Source organism: Caenorhabditis briggsae, assembly GCF_000004555.2.
Source record: "Caenorhabditis briggsae complete genome, chrIV, whole genome shotgun sequence".
Lineage (NCBI taxonomy): Eukaryota > Metazoa > Nematoda > Chromadorea > Rhabditida > Rhabditidae > Caenorhabditis > Caenorhabditis briggsae.
The window spans coordinates 8,522,066-8,541,813 of record NC_013487.2 but is presented as its reverse complement, the minus strand read 5'-3'; the positions used below and the strand labels follow the sequence as shown (position 1 = coordinate 8,541,813).

General features: G+C 36.2%; 5 protein-coding genes across 5 annotated transcripts; 2 read left to right on the top strand and 3 right to left on the bottom strand.

Moving 5' to 3' along the window:
* Nucleotides 1-242: 242 nt before the first annotated feature.
* CBG26317 lies at nucleotides 243-566 on the bottom strand (the record flags this gene model as incomplete). Its single annotated transcript, XM_045235615.1, has 1 exon — nucleotides 243-566. One exon carries the CDS (start codon nucleotides 564-566, stop codon nucleotides 243-245), a length of 324 nt encoding a protein of 107 aa, XP_045098487.1.
* A 643-nt stretch (nucleotides 567-1,209) lies between these two features.
* On the bottom strand, nucleotides 1,210-2,039 carry CBG26318 (the record flags this gene model as incomplete). Its single annotated transcript, XM_045235614.1, has 2 exons — nucleotides 1,210-1,446; nucleotides 1,497-2,039. The coding sequence occupies 2 exons, from the start codon at nucleotides 2,037-2,039 to the stop codon at nucleotides 1,210-1,212; spliced, it is 780 nt and encodes a 259-aa protein (XP_045098488.1).
* A 306-nt stretch (nucleotides 2,040-2,345) lies between these two features.
* CBG06081 lies at nucleotides 2,346-3,819 on the top strand (the record flags this gene model as incomplete). The annotated part of the gene is made up of 5 exons (XM_045235613.1): nucleotides 2,346-2,497; nucleotides 2,544-2,686; nucleotides 3,237-3,343; nucleotides 3,387-3,499; nucleotides 3,720-3,819. 5 exons carry the CDS (start codon nucleotides 2,346-2,348, stop codon nucleotides 3,817-3,819), a joined length of 615 nt encoding a protein of 204 aa, XP_045093074.1.
* A 2,784-nt stretch (nucleotides 3,820-6,603) lies between these two features.
* Nucleotides 6,604-9,239, top strand: Cbr-gem-4 (the record flags this gene model as incomplete). The annotated part of the gene is made up of 8 exons (XM_002633295.1): nucleotides 6,604-6,677; nucleotides 6,725-6,961; nucleotides 7,010-7,162; nucleotides 7,221-7,532; nucleotides 7,579-7,663; nucleotides 8,172-8,684; nucleotides 8,734-8,799; nucleotides 8,847-9,239. The coding sequence occupies 8 exons, from the start codon at nucleotides 6,604-6,606 to the stop codon at nucleotides 9,237-9,239; spliced, it is 1,833 nt and encodes a 610-aa protein (XP_002633341.1).
* A 221-nt stretch (nucleotides 9,240-9,460) lies between these two features.
* On the bottom strand, nucleotides 9,461-11,193 carry Cbr-tag-89 (the record flags this gene model as incomplete). Its single annotated transcript, XM_002633294.1, has 6 exons — nucleotides 9,461-9,631; nucleotides 9,682-9,895; nucleotides 9,948-10,270; nucleotides 10,350-10,522; nucleotides 10,569-10,698; nucleotides 11,026-11,193. 6 exons carry the CDS (start codon nucleotides 11,191-11,193, stop codon nucleotides 9,461-9,463), a joined length of 1,179 nt encoding a protein of 392 aa, XP_002633340.1.
* Nucleotides 11,194-19,748: the final 8,555 nt, after the last annotated feature.

The following is a 19,748-nucleotide window of genomic DNA, read 5'->3' as shown; positions in this document are numbered from 1 at the left end:
TTCAAGTACGTTGTTAGAGTTTTTTGAGTCTAAAAATTGTATGAAAAGATTCTGATATCAAAAACATCGTCCAGATTATTCGGGTCATTTTCCATGGTCATTAAGTAATTTGAAAGTTTTCAATCTGAATTATTAGTTGCGAATTTTTGGAAATAGATAAGGTATGATTTATTTTTGAAGAAGATTATCGACACTGTTAATGCAATACATTTCAAAATACAAAAATTATTCCAATTCAAAACTTAAATTCCTTGTTGCTGAGCATTTCCTGTCATTCCTGGTTGTCCATTTTCTCCCATCCCTTGCTGGCCACCAATCATTCCTTGTCCATTTTGTCCGAATTGTCCAGGCATTTGTCCTCCGTTCTGATCTCCACCCATACCAGGCTGTCCACCCATTCCAGATTGTCCTCCAATTCCAAATTGACCTCCTTGTTCTCCTCCTTGTTGTCCTAATCCAGCCTGTCCTTCAATTCCACCCATTTGACCTACTTGATCATGTTGCTCCTGGGGTCTGGCACAAGTAATAACCACGACAAAGGCGAAAACAATTGCAGAGTATGACATGGTTCTCTGAAAACGAAAACTTGAAAACTAGTAAATTTAAAATTAAGGACAGTTAGTTAAATGTGAATGTGATGCTTTCTACGCCAATCCAACTTCACTTTTATACTATTCAAATGATGCCGATCTAGACTGTCAGAGATGTCTGTTTCGGGTTTTTTCAAAACAATAACTCATCGATGTTTGACGTTTGGAGCGATCGCCTAGTGAACTTTTTTGAGGTAATGACATCATTATCCCTCCGGATATTCGCTGTAACTTGTTCTATTTTCCATTGTTCACTGGAGATGACGTCGTAGATACATTAAATCGAGACTCCGATTTTTGAAATTCACAGAAAAGAACAAATCTGTTGTCCTTTCTATTTGGTGATCATTTTGAATACGGACTTTGGTAGATGACCAGAATTTTCGAAAATTGCAAAAAAACATACGGTAATCACTAGAGTGTGTCGAAATTTGGCGTTTTTAACAATGCCAACTGCAGATGACTGTAGTTTCTGAATTAACTTTTAAAAGTTGAAAACAATGAAGATTACTGTAGTTTTCGGATTCATTTTTCAAAATTTAAAAATGAAGTTTACTGTAGTTTTCGGATTAACTTTTTAAAATTGAAAAATCGTTCGAAAATTCGTTTTTAAACTTTATTAGGAATGAACAAAACCAAAAGGAAAAAGGCAATCAAAGTTATAAATGTTGCATAAAATCACAGTTTTATCATTAAAATCCTTGCATATTTCATTAAATCCGTTTTGTTGTCCTTCTGAAGATTGTCCTTCGTATCTTCCCTGCAGACCTCCTCCGAATCCAGATTGTGATTCTTGTCCACCAAATCCTTGCTGTTGAGAACTCCCTCCGAATCCTTGAGATCCCCCGAATCCTCCCTGAAAACCAGAATGCATTATACGCGACTCTATTATGGCAAAATTCTTACCAGAGAATTTCCTTGTGATTTTCCGTAACCACCTTGCCCATTTCCACCAAATCCTTGATTGCTTCCGAATTCATTCATTCTGCTGAGTTGGACGTTGAGCTGGGAATTGTCCACCAAGTCCATTTTGAGAGTTTCCTCCGAATCCTTGAGATCCACCAAACCCTTGAGACTCTTCGAATCTTCCTTGCATCCCTCCTCCCATTCCACCAAATCCTGACTGTCCTCCGAACCCTCCCTGGTTCTCTCCACGTCCTCCGAAGCCACCAAATCTTCCCTGGCTGTTTTCACCAAACCCTTGTTGTGCACCGAATCCTTCGCCCATACCTCCGAACCCACCCTGATAAAGTGATTAAAATGATTAGCATACTGATGTTCATTTTTATACCTGAGAACTTCCGCCGAATCCTCCTTGCTGTCCTCCGAAGCCTCCGAAGCCTCCCTGACTGTTACCACTTCCGAATCCACCTCCCATTCCTTCGAACCCTTGATAATTTCCATAGGATCTAGATTGTCCTCCTCCAGTATGTCTCTGAGTGTTTCCATTCTGTCCCTGTTGACTCTGTCCTTGTTGATTCTGCACCGATTGAGTCTTCTCTTGAGAATTTCTTTTTCTGTTTTGCTTAGATGTCAAATTTTGGGGAGCTGCCAATGCAGAAACAACTAAAAGTGTCAGGACAAATAACTTGGAGCTAGTCATTTTTATCTAAAAGTAATTAAAATTTGAAATCGAAAAGAACAATAGAAAACTAAACGATGTTTCTCATTCAGTTTTCCCCTTTTTTATATGACTTCAATGATGTCGATGTGAGGGTGGGAGGTTTTATGCAAAATTCATTGAGTCACAGATTAATGTTGTACACTGAACGAACCCGATCATTCCAGGTGTTCCTTCCATTGGCTGATTTCGCTGTTCAATTTGTGATACCTGGAGTTTTACTGGCACTTCTTCATGTCGGATTTATAAGAGAACCTGAAATCGATATGGGAGATTTGACGAAACAGTAAGTGACTTTTTGACCTACATTTGGCTAATTTGTCCTACTTCAGCAATCGATTCGGAAGAACTCCTCGAGATCAGACACGTATTCTGATAACTACAGTAACCATCAGTTTTCTTGTAGTACAAGTTCCAACTGCATTCATCACGACGTTATCACTCACAATCAATCATTTTCAGAATAATAATGCTTGTAAGTAAAAATTCACAGTATGAGAATACCGTAGAACCTGTTTTAGAGCTGCGGGTTCTTCTAATGTTCCAAAGTACCTTCATGTGGCTTACAGGGGTCCTTCAATTAGACGGGATATTCTATTTTTCCGATAATTATTTTCAAATGTTTTGAAATTCATGAAAATCTATCGATTTCATAAAATTTGCTCAATTTTTTGGTTACAAAAAGGGTTTCAGCAAATTTCTGTTAAATTTTAACTTTTAAAAACTCATTTTGATTTCTATTGAAGGGGCCCTTCTGATACAGATCTTACGGTAGTTTGGGATTTGAAGAATGCCAAAAAAATGTCAAGTTAAAGGTGGGGGGACAGGAGATTTTACGGGGGATTTTTGGGGCCAAAGTGGGGCCAAAGCGCTTTCTCTTTGCCCGCGTAGCTCAGTCGGTAGCGGCGCCGCACCCTCAATCCTCGTCCCACACGTTCAACTCCTCGAGGGGCATATTTAAACGAAATTTCGAGAACATTATTTTTTTCATGTCCCCCCACCTTTTAAAAAAAATAAATTTTCAGTAATGCTATTGGCACTGGTCACTGGTCATCTCCAACCACTTCTTTCAATTACAACTATGGCTGCAAACACAGCTGCCCTACTAACTGCCTATTATGTAATTGTCAAAGTAAGTGAACTTCTAGAACTTTTATTCTAGCCCTTTTATTCAGGATGATGACGAAGATGTTGGTGATAGCCGTACATCAATAAGTGACAACGAATGTCAAAATGAGCTCTTGCTCCGAGCTCAACAATCTACGTCTCGACGTGGTACTAGGCAAGTGTGGAACAGTATCCGAAGGTAACCGCGACTCATTCAACTCATTTTCACCAATCATCATCAAATCGTTCAGTGTTTACAGTTTTTTCCGTTCTGTGTGACACATTTTTCTCTTTTTCTTCTATTCTTTTTTGCAGTGTGGTGAAGTTTGTTTTGGAGTGTTTTGCGGTGAACCTTCTCTTTTTTTCAAAACTTTTCATGATGTTAATTTCTAAAATTTCAGAATTTCTCGTACGTATCTCAGTGTAAGTCATTCATTTGACACTGGATCTCTTCGTTCATTTTCTCGAAAAGGATCTGCAATTGGAGACGATATTCTGTGATTTCAACGGTTCTTCGGCCAAAACTACATCGCTTTTTTTCTTCCTCAAACACGACTGTTCCTCAATTTTTAGTACCGCTAATTTCTCAATAATTATTGTATTTATTGATGCCTTTCTGTCTTTCATATTTCGATAAAACTTGAAATGAATTTTTGCTCAAATCAACTCTACATTTTGAGTTATTTAATTCAGGGAGAGTGTTTCAAAAAAGGGAAAAGTAGGTTTGAAAAAAGAATCCATCTACTCGTGTCATGCTAAATGACACTCCTCTACGTTTTCGGAAGTTTAAAAGTTTATGAGCTCATTACGAAGACATATACTTCTTTTCACCAAAATTTTGTGTTTTCGTTCTGTCAAGCCATCGAAGACACATTTTTCCCTGCTCAAAAAAGTACCATAAAGAGGATTCACCTCTTTTATTCAGGAAAAATTGGAAATTAAGAAATTCGGTCGCTCCTAATTCGTAAAATCAGAATTTCGGAAATCTCGGAATTTAATATTTCGGAAATTGAGAGATTCGGAATTTTGAGAATTCAGTTCAGAGATAAGTATTCGAAAACTTGGAAGAAAAATTTATTTATTAAATTCAGAAGAGTGTTTCGAACTTCCGAAATTCTGAGTGTCTGAAGTTCTGGAACTCAAACTGTAGAAAGTTATAAAAAGCTTACGCCCTACGTGGCTGAATATCCCTTATTGAAAATGACCTTATGATCTTAATCTGGAGGTTATGAAACTTTCAAAGGGCTTTAAACGGTGATTCAAACATAAAAATGTACCTTGCAAGTAAAATTCTATGATTGTCTAAAGATAAATGGCATAATGCTGCACGACGTTGTGATTTCTATGAGATGAAGCAACTTTGACACGCGATAACTCACTATCAGCTCAAAGTTGATCAAATAATGCGAAACTTGACCAGTTTACTCATGAATTATTTGAATTTTTGCACTTCATATTCCAGCTCAGGACAACTCTTTACACACATTTTATTCTAGTACAAACTTTAGTTCGAGTAAGTGCGTCACCATGACAAAAGGAAAAGCTGTACCTTACAAGTTTGATTCAGTTTACATATTTAGGTTCTTGAATTTTCAAGAGAGAAAGTGTTGTTGAACACTGTACGTTTGACGTTGAATCGGATATCTTTTTTTATCCGTCGACGGATCTGTTCGTGTCTATGATTCATAATACATTTTTTCACTTCTCCAATTGTACATTGCATAGTTTGCAAGTGTATTATCACCTGCTGTTTCTAAAAGTTACTCAGAAAAAAACCTTGCAACGTTTATGTGAGTTAAAATTCTTATTTTTCATTTGTTATCAGTAGTTGTTGACATAGTTCGCTTGATGTCATTCTGTGTATGCTCTTTTTATTTTCTTAACGTCCAACTGCATAGTTTGCAAATTTGTTGTTTTCTATGGATTGTTTCCTTTTCCAACCATTTACCTACATTCCTTTTCTAGCTATCTTCTAAGGAACTCGAATGCACATGTATATTCTACTTGTGCTCTCAATCATACTTTCTACGTCATAACATCCCTTTTGTTGTTCTCTGTCTCCAGACGCTGGTTGTTATTTTTAACCCGCAGGATTCTAAATTCTGCTCCTTCTCCTGCAGCTGCTCTGTATCAATTTAGTTTCCAGTGGTCCAGGATTGTGCTGTGACGTACACAAAAAAAAAAAAGAAATTGATGAAAGCATGCACGATGACGTAGAGATGTCCAAGGAGGTCCCTAAAGACAAGAGAGCAGGTGAGACGAAGAGACGCAGAGAAATATGGGAAACAGATGATTCTTATCTGTCTTTGTCTCTTCGTACTGACCTTTCTCTATCGTTCTGTTTGTTATTTTGTTGTATTGTCTGCGCATACGCATCTATTACTTCCCCCCCCCCCCCTCTAGCATGCATAGATTCATGATTTTTGCTCAATTTTGAAAGATAGGCGGAGTCAGATATATACAGCGTCAATGTGCTCTAGGAGACTAAATCGTCATCAAAAACCTCATTAGAAAAAGTTTGTATATAAGAATGAATAGAAGTTGAAAAGCTACTGACTCTCAAATTTGCTAGGCATAGATATTATGGTATTATTCTAATACAAAAAAAAACCGGGCTGTGCACTTTGGAAGAGAAACGCCTTTAGTCATGACCGAAGGTCCCACAACGACAACTACAGTAGCCTAAAAAAATGTTTGCTTGTTTCACCGATTTTTTCTCGATTTTCACTGTTTTTCGTCCAGTTTTCTGTTATTTTTCCCAAAAATTTGGAGAATGAAAATTTTGGATAGTGAAGAAAACTTCGGATTAAAAATTGACTGAAAACGCTTTCCAACACCTTCCGATATGTTGTACCCATTGTCCTAAGAACAACAATTTCTTGACAACTCGAGAACATGGGCCAGCTAAACAAACAATCATCATCTTCCTTTTTCTTATTTTTCCTCTTATATCAAATCGATCAATCCGCTAATAAAAGAAGAAACGTATTTTTCATTAACATGGTTCCCTCCGGTTCACCTAAAAATAGAAAATTCTTCATTTCGACTTGAATGTTCTAGTCGGACAACAGGTTTTCATTCTTTCTTTCTCCCTTTTTGTATCTATTTCCGATGACTCACACTATTTATTCTGATATGATTTTGTTTGTTATCATACCTTTTTTTCGTTTTCATTTGCCATTCTTTTGAACTCTTCATGTTTGCTTTCCTCACTTCAATTTGTTTTTTTTCTTCCGCTAACTTCTAGATTCAAAAAGTTTCTGTCATTTACAGAACCGCACAAAAATGAACCAACCATCAGCTCTTGGGCTGAACGAATCCCGTCCAAAGACTAATGTCCGGCTGACAATTTCAGCAAAGTTTGTTTCGTTTCGTTTTTTCAATCGTCAATTTGTTTGAATTACAGTAACCTAATGGACCTTGATGTCTTTTCAGTAAGTGACCCAATTTGCATAATTTACGAGAAAACGAGTGGAAGAAAAGCGACGACGACTGATTCAATAACTCTTCCAACTTGGAGAGACCGTCAATGGACTGAAAGAGGAAGAACTGAAATTGTGTGGAATGATTTGAATCCTCAATTCAAGACGACGTTCCTACTACCGTACTTTTTCGAAGAGACTCAGTTACTTCGTTTTGAGTTGTGAGTTGGAGAATGCTACGAAATCTGTTAAAATTTCTATTATTCCAGATACGACGTCGATAGTAAAATTGTGGGAACAGATTTGACTGCTCATGATTTTTTGGGTCGATTCGAATGTGTTCTTGCCCAGATTGTCAGCTATTCCACATTCAGAGCTCATCTCGGAGGGCAAGAACAAATTGGATGTCAAGTGAAACCAAAGTAAGGCATTCAAAAGATATTTTTGGTAGACTTATGTATTCAAATTTTATAATTTTAGAGACAAAAACTCAAAGAACGGAACTATAACAATTCGTGCTGAAGAGGACGAGAAAAATGAAAAAATACAATTCGATGTGTGTGGAGAAGGACTTGATCGTAAAGATTTCTTCGGGAAATCGGATCCATATCTCAATTTTAAAAGAAGATTCGACGATGGAAGTTCTCATATGATTCATCAAACAGAAGTCAAACCAAAGACTTTGAATCCGAGATGGGCAACTGTTCAGATTAACACACAGGCTCTTTGTGGAAAGAATCCAGACCGCCCAATTATAATCGAATGCTATGACCACGAGAAATTCAAGAAACAGTTAGTTTTATAAGAGGAGTATGTCTACTAAATTACAAATCTTCAGGAATGATATCATCGGAGTTTCTCAAATCAGTCTTGGTCAATTGTTGTCAGAAGCTGGGAAAACAGGAGCGACGCTCCAAATTCCTGTAAGAAAATTTTCAAGTTTATTTAGTCTTTTGGAAATTTAATTTCCTTTTGGAAGATTCTCCTTTTTCAGAAAAAAATATATATTGAATGCTTTAGTAACATTTTGTTAAGCTAAACTTCAAGAATTATTGTGCTCTAAAGGATTAAAGAAAACATGCACTATCCCACACTGGTAAACCATACCCTTGCATGTTTTCGCAGACCATCATATTTTCTTTTAGAATCAATAATTTTGAACCAACTGTTTTAGATATGATAGAACTCGACAAATACTACAAAATTGTATAATTCCGAAAACTGTGTCTTGTCTATAAACAAAGTTACAAGCCAAACGGCCGAAAACAGGCAGGGCCCATTTAGTTGGTCAAAAATAATTGATTCTGAAAGGAACTATGGCAGGGCCCGTTTTACAAGTATGCTTTATCCCTTTCTCCATGAGTTTTTTTTGAGTTGCCTGGTCCTTGAAGTGTTTATTTTCTTTCAAACTCATTTTTTTTCTATTTTCAGTTGATCAACGAGAAGAAGAAGGCAAAGAAAAGTAAATACAAAAACGCTGGAATATTAAAATTCTGGAATGCGAAAATCGTCATCGAGCCCACATTTCTTGATTTCATTTCCGGCGGAACCCAATTGGATTTTGCTGTTGCTGTTGATTTTACAGCTTCAAATGGAAATCCAGCTCAATCGTCTTCTCTTCATTATATGGCGTCCGGATATCCAAACCAATACGAAATTGCTCTGAGAGCTGTTCTGAGCATTTGCCAGCACTACAACTCATCCAAAACGTTTGAAGCTTATGGTTTTGGAGCGAAATTGCCTGGACAACATGGAGTTTCTGCAGTTTTTCCATTGGATCTTCGCGCTCACAATCCATCAGTCGTTGGAATAAATGGAGTGATGTCCGCCTATCGTCATGCTCTTCAGAGTGTTACTCTTTACGGACCAACGAATTTCTCTCCAATTATTGAACAAGTAGCAAAGAAAGCACAGAGAATGATAAACAGTACTGCCAGATATCAGGCGAGAAAGAATAATTTCTAGAATTTCTGAAAATTGTATTTTTTTTCAGATTCTTCTGATCATTACAGATGGAATCATTTCGGATATGTACGCTACGATTAACACTGTTATTAGTGTAAGATTTACTTTCAAATTCGAAAGTTACAATTTCAAACTTTTCAGGCATCCGGTCTTCCCCTTTCCATTATCATCGTTGGTGTTGGAAACGAAGATTTTGAGAGAATGCACGAATTGGACAGTGATGACGCACTTCTTCAACAAGACTCAAGAATTGCTCAACGAGATATTGTCCAATTTGTGACAATGCGCGATTTCTTGAATCGGTCGACTGGCGGATATCTAGATACCGACACTGTTATGGAGAATCTGGCACGCGAAGTACTGTATGAAGTGCCTGCTCAGCTGACAGGCTACATGAAACAGAGAGGATTCGGACCAAGAAGTGCAGATGATCCATGGCAAAGAGATTCTCCTCCAGATGACTACGATCCGATGATGGATCATGTTCATTATAACAATACAGCAACTGCTCCACCCCTATATCCACAAGTCTAGTGCATACTTTTTTACTCTTTTATCTCATCTGAATACCTCATTTTTTTGTTGATTCGCTTCTTTGTCTTTCAAATAAAGTATTTTCAGAATCAAAGAAATTTTTCATTCAAAGTTCGTATCAAAGTTGTCTAATTGAGAAAAAGCATGGACCCGATTTGAGATCATCACGAGCTACACAGTAATAGTTCACAATAGTTATTCAATTCTATAAAATGTATCAATTAAATGGCAGTCGGCTCAATATTCGTTGAAGGGACTAAACTCGTCATGTAGTAACTTTTTGCATCCGTAGGTCTTCGACGAATTTTATTGACGAATCGATCAACGGAAGATCGGATTGCTTTGATTCGGAGAGTGTAGATGAAGGGATTCGAGGCAAGTTTCACCATTACCTAAAATAAGAAATTAAAATTATATGGATTTTTATCGAACGGCAACTCACCAAACTATTAACAGTGGAGCTAAGGAAAAGACTCATATAAAGTCCAATGTTCTCTCGATAGATAATGATGCATCCCTCGGCACAAACCATCACAAAGTACAGAACACAGAGTCCCCAAGACAATGAAAATGTGGATACAATCAGAAGAGTTGTCCATACCAACTTTAGTTTTGAGTATACATTTGTGGATCGAGTACTCAAACTTCTGGCAGCTCTGAAATAGTTTTTTTTTAATTTTTGACAAATTTATAGTTGATACAACTTACGGTGTCTTGTTGTTCTTATTAAAGTTATTGTTTGGACTGCTGCTCTTCATTTTCTGATCACTACAATACGTTTCAAATTCCACTTTCGCTTTGAGAAGTTTGACAAGAATACATCCATAAATAATGAGAGTTGAGATCAAAGGGAGCATGAAGATCAAGAAGATTGTGATACGGAATGGGAAACGATTGTAGAATGTGAAATTGCATGTTGGATGGCGCAGACCATCGTCTTCTTTTGCCACGAACCATCCGAAAACGAACATCAGTGGAACTGTCCAGAGAGCAATGATGATGGTACGGATACGACGAGTGGTTATCATAATCTGGAATTTCATAAAATGAAAAACATAATTCAGATTCGATTGTATTCTAGGAATCGGAAAGAATCAAAAACGAACAAACCTTATATTTTAAAGGGTACATAGTTCCAAAGAATTGATTGATTGCCAATGCAAATAAATGAAGATCCGAAGTTAACATTCCAGATATTCGAAACATTTCAAGAACAGCTTCAAAGCACATGGACTTCTTTTGATATCCAAATATTACCGGAAGATATGAGTTAACAATTAGTCCTAAAAATATTGATTTTGATATTGTTATAATTCTTTAAAAACTTACCAGTTATTAATAAAAGAGCAGCCCAAGTGTCAGCTGCTGCAAGGGAAATGCACAGTTTCAAATAAGGAGATACTGGCGATGAGAGCCATTTTGCTGATATACAAATCAATCCATTTCCAATAATTGCTACCTGAAAGTGTTGCTTGATTATAACTTTTTTTTTCAAAAATACATTTAATATTCCCCATGTCATTTTGAATTCCTAAACACCAAAACATCCATGATTCATTATTTTCAACGAGGATGTTTTCAGAAGTTTTTGATTTAACCACCGGATAATAAAATAATCTGATTGAATTTTGGTGATAACTATTTATGATATTCATGATCTTCCACCCCCTTCCCGACCTCAATTTCAGGTACATTCATTAAAAAAAAGGGTTTTATTTCAAAGGAAGTAACTGGAATAATCCTAGCAGCCTAGCTAGAAATTCATCTCAATGATTTTGAGACTTACCAAAAGAATGATGATCATAAGAGGAATCAGCCAGTGATAAATAGTCTTGACTCTTTTCACATAGTCCAAAACTTCCTGGCTCACAGAATACTGCGTCGTGGCAACAACTGAAGATGAGTTGTCGAGAAGAGCATCAACAAGAATCGGTGCAATTGTGGATGTGAACATGACGTCTTCTGAAAGAATACATAGAAATTAATAGACGTGGAAAAGGTTTATGGCTGAAAACGAAAAAAGTAACACCAAAGAAGCAAAAAGAAGGAAAGTGAGGAAGTTCGAGTAATTTGTTGTTTTTGAAATTTTCGCCGCCGCCGGAAGAAAAGAAGACGAATTCGATTTGCATCTAGAAATTGGGATTCAGCTGGAGAGATATAATAACGTGGCAGCAAGAATCCGGAAGTTTTATTAAGAAAAATTGCAGGGGAAAAGTATGGATACGATGAGTCAGGAATTTTCATGCTACTTTTCATGGGAGGTGGCACTGGAATTTATTCAAAATTTTTGAATTCGTTGTATTTTAATAAATTGTATTGTAATTATTGAAGTTGCTCTCAAGAAAATCAATAAAATAGAAAATAAAACGTTATCCTATCAGACGAAATGATAAATACAACATGTATAAGTAGTGTCGGATATTCAGGAATTGAACGATGATACATGTGAAATGATATTAGCAAGCAGGGGAAGAAGAAGCAACTGGAAAAAAGAAAACATCTTCCTAGACTCCGCCCACTTTTTCTTCATCACCTTCATGCTCGGTTTACGTCAAGAAAGTGCGCGGGGAATAAATCCAAAATACAAAAAATATATAAGAAAGTAGTTTGACAGGAGACACTTCATTTTGTAGAGGGAACTCATCATCTCAGAATACAAATCACCACGCAGAAGAACTTTGGTATACTACATATGTATACTATCGTCGGAATTCTGAGAACAGAAAGTGGAGAACGCCTCCGGGGTCAACGAGAATTGCAAAAAAAATTCAAATATTCTGGAGAAAAAGAAAAAGGACAGTGCTAAGAAGGACGAGAAAATTCTAATTTTAATGCATAGAAATTGGAAGGAAAAAGGGAAAAGGAGATCAGATGACCAGGGAGGTGTTATTAGTTCTAGAAAAAATGGAAAAAGTGACGTATCATCTGATAATTAAACTATTCACAGTTCTCCATTAAAGAAAACAAGTGAATGGTTTCTTAGCAAGTGAGGTCATAAGTTGCAGATCGTAGAATTAGATAGTACCATTCGAGATAAACAAGGATACAAAGTTCTGCAGATGGTTTTCTTTGTATGCCAGTGGAATTGACACCTCTTCAATCTACATTGAACACTCTAAAAAAGCCCACCCAAAACTTCAAATTTGAGCTCAATTATCTGCATTCCTACGGAAGCTATCCAACATATGTCAACTGATAACATGCTTGTGATATTACGACAATCATCTCATCAGTTCACAGATTTTTGATATCTCTTATAGGAATTGAGATAATTGAGCTCAAATTTGACAGTATCGGCACCCTTCTAATACAAGTTTTACGGTACATGACCATGTTAAAACTGGTAAAAGGCAACAGGGGTTTCCACTTTTCAGAACTCTTCAAAAATTTAATGAATTTCGGAATCCATTTCAGTTTCCTCTCGAGAAGGTCTTTGGTTATTGAATACAAAAACTCAAAGGTTATCCCTGACTTCAAGATTCTGAAGACGTGCATTTTTCCGGGTTTCTTTGTTTGCTCATGGTTTTGGGAACGAACCAACAACTGCGTTTTTTTTCTCAAACAATGTTACGAACATCAAAAAATAATAGTAGGAGTTTTTAAAAGCAAACGTTACTGTAAACAGCACATATCTTGTTTTCTAGCTTTGTGAAATCTCCTTATTATTTTGGACAAAACACAAAAACAATGATAAAAACACAAAGTTTAAAGAGTATGAAAAAGAAGAAGAGAAAAAAGTGTGAAAAAGTTGAGATAGGTTCAAGTGGAGCTAATTTGAGACAATTTTACCTTCTCTCGACAAAGAGTATCCGTGACGTGATTTATCTGTCTGCGTCTTTTCTCTCTCGGAAACCCGATACGTTTTTTGAAAAGTTGTAAGCCGAGAAACATCACATGGGACTGGCTTCTAGATTCGGAAAAGGGGCAAAGGCCGTTTTTTCCATACTTGTGGAAAAGATGGTCGGCCCGGGCCGGGCCGGGCCATGACCGGGCTGAGATTTTTCTGATAGCGGGCCGGGCCGGGCCGGAAAAAATTACACATGGCCAGCCCGCGGGCCGGCCCGCTTTTTGAAAATTTCGAAATTTTAGAGCAAATCATCATTTTTCATGATGGCTTTTTTCCTTAATAAATGAAAATCCACACTGGAGGACGATTCTGTCGAAAAAAAACTGTTTTGAGGTCGTTTTTAGAAAAAAATTTCATCCTTGGCTTAATGAAGTAAGGCTTCCATTCGGTCGGGATATTTAGCCGACCGACCGACCACCAACCCCGCCGACGGACAGCCATTTTTTTGCTAAAAATTCAATTAAATTGACTTTTTCGGATGGTTGTATGCATTTGGATTAATATTTTTGCTATTAAAAATATATTGGCACATTTGAAAAGTAACATTTTCGAAAAGTTGTCCTAGGCGGGCCGAGCGGGCCGGGCCGAGGGTTTTGAGGCAAGCGGGCCGGCCCGGCCATCCACATGTATGGTTTTTTCTCTCTGTTTAGCGTTCTTTTGGAATAACGAGTCGGTTTTTTTAGTGGAGAGGTAATCTTCCTCAAATCATGTATCGAATTTTTCGAAAAAAGATTTTAGGGATATCAGTCCAAAAGTAGCTTATTATTATAAAATTTAGGAATTTTAGATTTTCGTTGGATTGAATCTAAATGAAGAGTAGAGAGAGGGAGGATGAGATTCATGGCCTAAGAATCGTGAGAAGAGAAATGAAACTATGTGTCACATTGCTTCCTCGAATCACATTTCAAAAGTTTTAGCGGAGCTTAGGTCCGGTAGCGAAATACTTGAAGGCGCATTTAAAGGAACATGTATTTTCGTAATTAATTTCTGGCCCATTCTTTCGACTTTTCGAGTTTCATTGTTCCTATTTTTGCAGATTTCTGTTTAAAAAAGTAGTTCAAAATCAAAAAAAAATAGACCAGAAAATACTTTCGAAAAACACATAATCATTCAAATACGCATTTATAGATTTCACTTCCGGACCTAGTTGTAAGCTCAGCCCACCCTCGAATTTTGACATTAGACCAGAGAACTAGATGGAACACCAAAATCTAAATCCCTTTCTGGTTGATATTTTAATTCAATTGAACTAGGCACAAGATTCCAAAGTGCCCGAATCAAGGGTCACTTCTTATTTGCAAGTTGCTCTGAATTCTACGAAACTGAACGAAATTCAATTCTTTAAAAGTTTTCTACCCTTTGCAAATGTTTCGAGCCTTTTTTATTACTTCATTTGAATGAACAAATATTCAAAAGAATACTTTCATAGCTCTCCGTTCATTATATACCTATTCAAAGATAAAGAGAACACGAATTCCAATATTCTTGTACCTTAAAAAATAACAAAATAATAAAAAATAATTCATAAAAGTGTCAGACAACGCCCCTTCTTCTTCTTTATTCAAATGACTTCTTCATTTTTCCAGAAGACGTTTTGCTTCTCCTCGAATTCGATCCAGAACATCTTCTCATGTATCATCAAAAAAACACGAAGAATAACTTCAAAAAAGAGCCGTCATCGTATTTTGTAGTCATTAAAAGGATTTAGGACCTTGTTTCTTCGGATTTATTCTTTTCCCGATGGGGTTGAAAAGGACGGAGACGCGGAAAAAAGAAGAGGATGAATAGCTGGTAATGACAAGAAAAGAGAGATCCCACAGGGCACATAACCGAAATATATATGGATAAATGTAGTTGAAAAATAAAGAAGAAGAGCAAATGAGTCAAATAAATATGCAAATTTCTGGCAGAAAAAACGGAGAGGTAGACCCGTTTTACGTATATAATTCGCGGATCAATGCTCAAGCAAATAGTAAAAATTCATTTGAGGAATAGAAGAAGAAATGAATAATTAGATGATCTTCAAGAGACCACTTGGATTCTATAATGATCCGATAACGAACAAAACTGACGAGTCCGAAGATGTTACACTTCTTGGAGTGCTTCTTCAGAATAAATTAATTGAGTTATTCGTAATAAAAATCAGTACAAAACGATTAATCATCGAAGAGGGTACTAGACCTGATGTCACATTATGATATTCAGATGTTTTTATGTCTGGATATGAAGAAGACGGAGATGGACACCTACATGGAATAAAAAAAATGGATAGCACAAAAAGTTATTTCTTACGGAATAAGTCTAGAGCAGCAGAAGAACAACTATAGATTACAAAAATTTTAATTTTAATTTATTTGATATGGTTGAGTTAGTTCAAATGCCCAAAATAAGAGACCACACAACAACAATTTGTAGTAAAAAATCGGTTTTAAGCAAGTTTTTTTCCAACTTTACATGTGTCCTTACAACTTCGTTAGGCCTTAAATTAGAGAAAATATCGAAATTTAGCACTTTCTAAAAGTTAAATTCCTTTTTTAACAGGGAAAGATTTCTAGCAGATAATAGTTTGAAACACAAAAATATTACAGTAACTGAACGAAAGAAACTCTCAAAAAATCGAACAATTCGAGAAAATTTAGTTTGGAGTGAAAAAAGCTTCGCGGAAACCGGGTTTTTTTCAGTATAGAACTTTTCCAAAACGCGCTCCGCTGAACGAAACGCTTGCAGCTCAGATTCTCAATTGGAGAGAAACTGTGAACTATATTTGTACCTGAAATGCGGAAGAATATACAATTCGTTTTGGTCTGGATCAATGATAATTTTTCCAGACTATGGACTTTTCTCATTGAACAGCGCATGACTAGCTTTTTTTCAAAACTACACCTCCAGATGTAAGACTTTGACATACGTGATATCTGAATAGGACCTAAATCAAAAACTAAGTGAAATAAGCTTCATTCAAAAACGAATATCCTAGGAATGCGCGACAATCAGAAGTTGTTAAGATCAAAAAAGAAGAGAAAGAGAAAAAAGGGACGAATCGTCTAATCGTTTTCGAAATTCGATTATAAAAGTCAACGGATGTTGATTCGCATGATTCAGGAAAAATGCGGAAGAATTTCAGCATGGGAGTGGGGGAGTTGAAAAAGGAGCTCAATGAGCATTTGGTTCTCTGGTAATGACATATTTGAATAGTGATTTAAGAAGATAAAGATTCATAGCTTGAGTTTTGTTAGTTGTTTCCTACGTAAAAGAGTCGGATTATGATGGGGGAAGAAAAGGAAGAAAAGAGAATGATCAGAGTGATTTTCTAAGCGACTTAAGGAAGGAAAGAACAAGAGTTTTCTATTGTTTCCTGCAAAGGTTTGAGTCATTTGATGGCTCTCGTCACAAAGATATCAAATGAAGAAAAACTTTTGACGCGTGGAGTTCGAGTCCTTGACAGATTTTGATGTGCCTGGAGAGAAGAAAAAAGAAGAAAAAGACGAAGAAAAAGAGAGAAAATGTTTCAGAAGAGAATGAACTCTCTCACATATGATGTCCAGTTAACCCAATCATTGAAGATTATGGGTTATAAGTGGGACATTTGTTGAGAAGTTTGCTTGTACATAAAAAGTGGGTTATTTGCAAACACTTGGAAAAGGAAAAGAGAAACACGTAAGCAAGTTGAAAAGTCACTCAAAAGACAAGAATCAGAGTATAAAGATTAGTTATCTGATACATGGATTTCTGGAATTATTCAGGTGCAGGGAGGAGGTCACTGATACTTGCTGAATATGACATAGGGTTATTTTTGAACTAAAAACAACGTTTTCCACTTAATGCAAACGGAAAATATCATATTTTATCTTGTTAAAGTCACATATTACAAGAAGACTATGAAACGAGTCTTAGGAATACAATGAAACTTAATGGGGGACTCAGACCAAAATTTTTTAATTTTAATTTTTCCAATGTTATGTAATTCACTAAAAGTACTTTCAAAAACTTTTTTAAAAAACCGGAAAAGTTGTCATGTAAAAAAGGTGCCCGGCCGAAATGGCCTAGGTTTCTCATTGGCGCGGGAACTCAAATTTTCGGAGATTTCAAATTTTTTCGAAGTAACATTATGAAAATGAATGCCTCTGGGATATTTTAATGCCTAAAAATACAAAAAAAAAGTTTGGTCGGAGTCCCCTTTAAGGACTATTTCTCTAATCATTTTTCTACCAGTACTAACAGATTTCCATGATTCGAAATGTTCAACCTATTTATTTGTAATGGAACTCAACTTTTATATTGCCAAAAAAACTGAATAAACAAAAACCTGGATTTGAATTTAGGATTATCGTAGTTCGGAGGATAGATCTTAAAACTTCGTCAATAAACACGAAAGACGATGTTTTCGAGTGTTCATATTTCAAAAATCCTCTAATCTTACAAACTTTTTGTTTTCCCCGCGGACGATATGAACTCTAGCTTTATAGATCAACAATTTCAGACACTTCCAGACGTTTTTATCTGAAAACATAGTTTTTAGAAATAAAAAAACATCAATCTTTCTTCTATTGGACTCGAAAGTCAAATGAAAGGGGTACCAGGAAAAAGAAGATTCTTTAAAAAGGGAGAAAATATCTCTTTTTGCTTTTATTCAGACGGATATGTGACAACTTTTTTTGAACTTGTCATGTCTTTTCTATCTCTCTAGCTGAACTTTTGAAAGCACTTCTGATTGTGAGGATTCAAAACAATAACAAGGAAGATACTACTGTAGCACCTCAATATCCAGTTTCAATCAGAACGAGTTCAGAGGTTTCAAGACGTTTGGAAGTGGCAAAAAGAAGAAGGACAGTTGTCTTTTATGAGGCACTTTGATGATTGAAAACTGATTGTGACGAGACGAAAAAACAAGGTGATTTGAAGGACGAAGCCGCATTTTGCACAGCCTTGTCTAAAACTGAAGTTATTTTTATCCACAAAATGGATGCAGTTTCTTTTACGAGGGACACTTACAACTCATTCGTATTCAAAAAATACATCCAATGTCTTCTCGAAGAAAAAACGGAATGGTTTTTTAGAAAAAAAATCAAAAACATGTTGATGAATGAGAAAGTAAGGAAAAAAAATAAGTTAATGCAATCTCCGTTCAACTGGATCTCAATATTTCTAAACTGATGAGCAATCCCATCTGATTTTTGAGGATCAGAAGAACTTCTGAGATGGGAGATCCATGAAAAAACACGAATAAGAAAAACAGAAAAGTTTGGTGCATGAATATTGAAAACTAAAGAAGGGATGTAGACATCCTTGCCTAGCAGAAACACAAAAATGTAAGAAAAAAAACTCTGAATTTTCAAACTGTCTACCGTAATCCTTCGAATTTCCACTCAAAACCTAAAATTTTAGCATTTTCAGACTGAATTCAAAATTTCGGTTCGAATGAGTATAATCATGCTCAACTTCAAAATCCTACAATTTTTTTAAATTTTCTGGGGCCATGCACCTTTAAACCTATCGCGTCCCCCGTTTTTTTGTTACTTACGTCAGCAACAAATAGTTTTAAATAAAATTAGTGTTGACCTATGCAAAAAATAAATAAATGCAAAGAAAATGCGGATTCTTTCATCGAAAAAAAAAGAGATTTTAAAGTTTCCTAACGCAAACACCTATTCTCAAACTCTGGGCCGTTTGTCATAGATCCAGTGCTGTTACAGATGTTATTCTGGGAAAGTGTCAATCAAACTACCAAAGCACGAGAAGAGAAAGCTGGAAGAGAAATATTCCAAAATGTAGCTGAAAACTAGGACACATTAGTTTAAACTAGGCCACACCAATACAAATAAAAGGTTCAATATCTAAACAGCAATTTCGTATTTAACTGAATTACTCAATTCAGGTTACTCAAATTTCTTTCATTTCAAATCAGTCTCAAAAGAGAAATCCTATGAGCATGTCAATTCTCGTCAATGTTCAGTCGCAAAAGAGCAACCTAGAGGAAATATGCAATGCGGAGCCAAAGGTAATCGTGTCGGGGAGAGAATCATAACGAAAAGTGGATGAATTGCGTCAATGAAATCAACTGAATTCTCCCTTGTGAGTCACAAGGAAATGCGGAGAAAGTTTATTGGCTTTTGGAGCATGTTGGAGCAATGGAAGTGACAGGGAAAGTGAACTGGAAATGACAGAGTGCATGAGGAAAGTTTTGAATAGATTCGAGAATGTTTCTGCCACTTTGCATGGGGGGATTCTGATAGTTTAGAATCTAAACTATAGAGTCATATATTTTCCAGATGAAATATATTTCGATAAAGGGAAAAAACTAAACATTGAATAGGTTGAATAGTTTAGTTTCAGGATTGTTTGAGAATTCAACAAATCCTTGAATTTGGAAAGTCACAAATTCAGATATCCAAACATCTGGAAGTTAAGAAATTCGAAACTAGAGAAATTCAGGAATTCGAAAATTCTGGATTTCAGGACGTCAAAAATTTAGTAATTTAGAATTAAAAATTTTGCGAAAATTCGAATTTTCAGAAATGTTGGATATTCGGAAGTGAGAAACTCTGAAAGAAGAAACTCAAACTCAAGATACAGTAAGCGACAGCCAGGAGGTCGAGCCCCCAAATGAAAAGTGCACCTCTCAACAACGCGAAATTATGTAGCTGAAACAGTCAACCAAACTC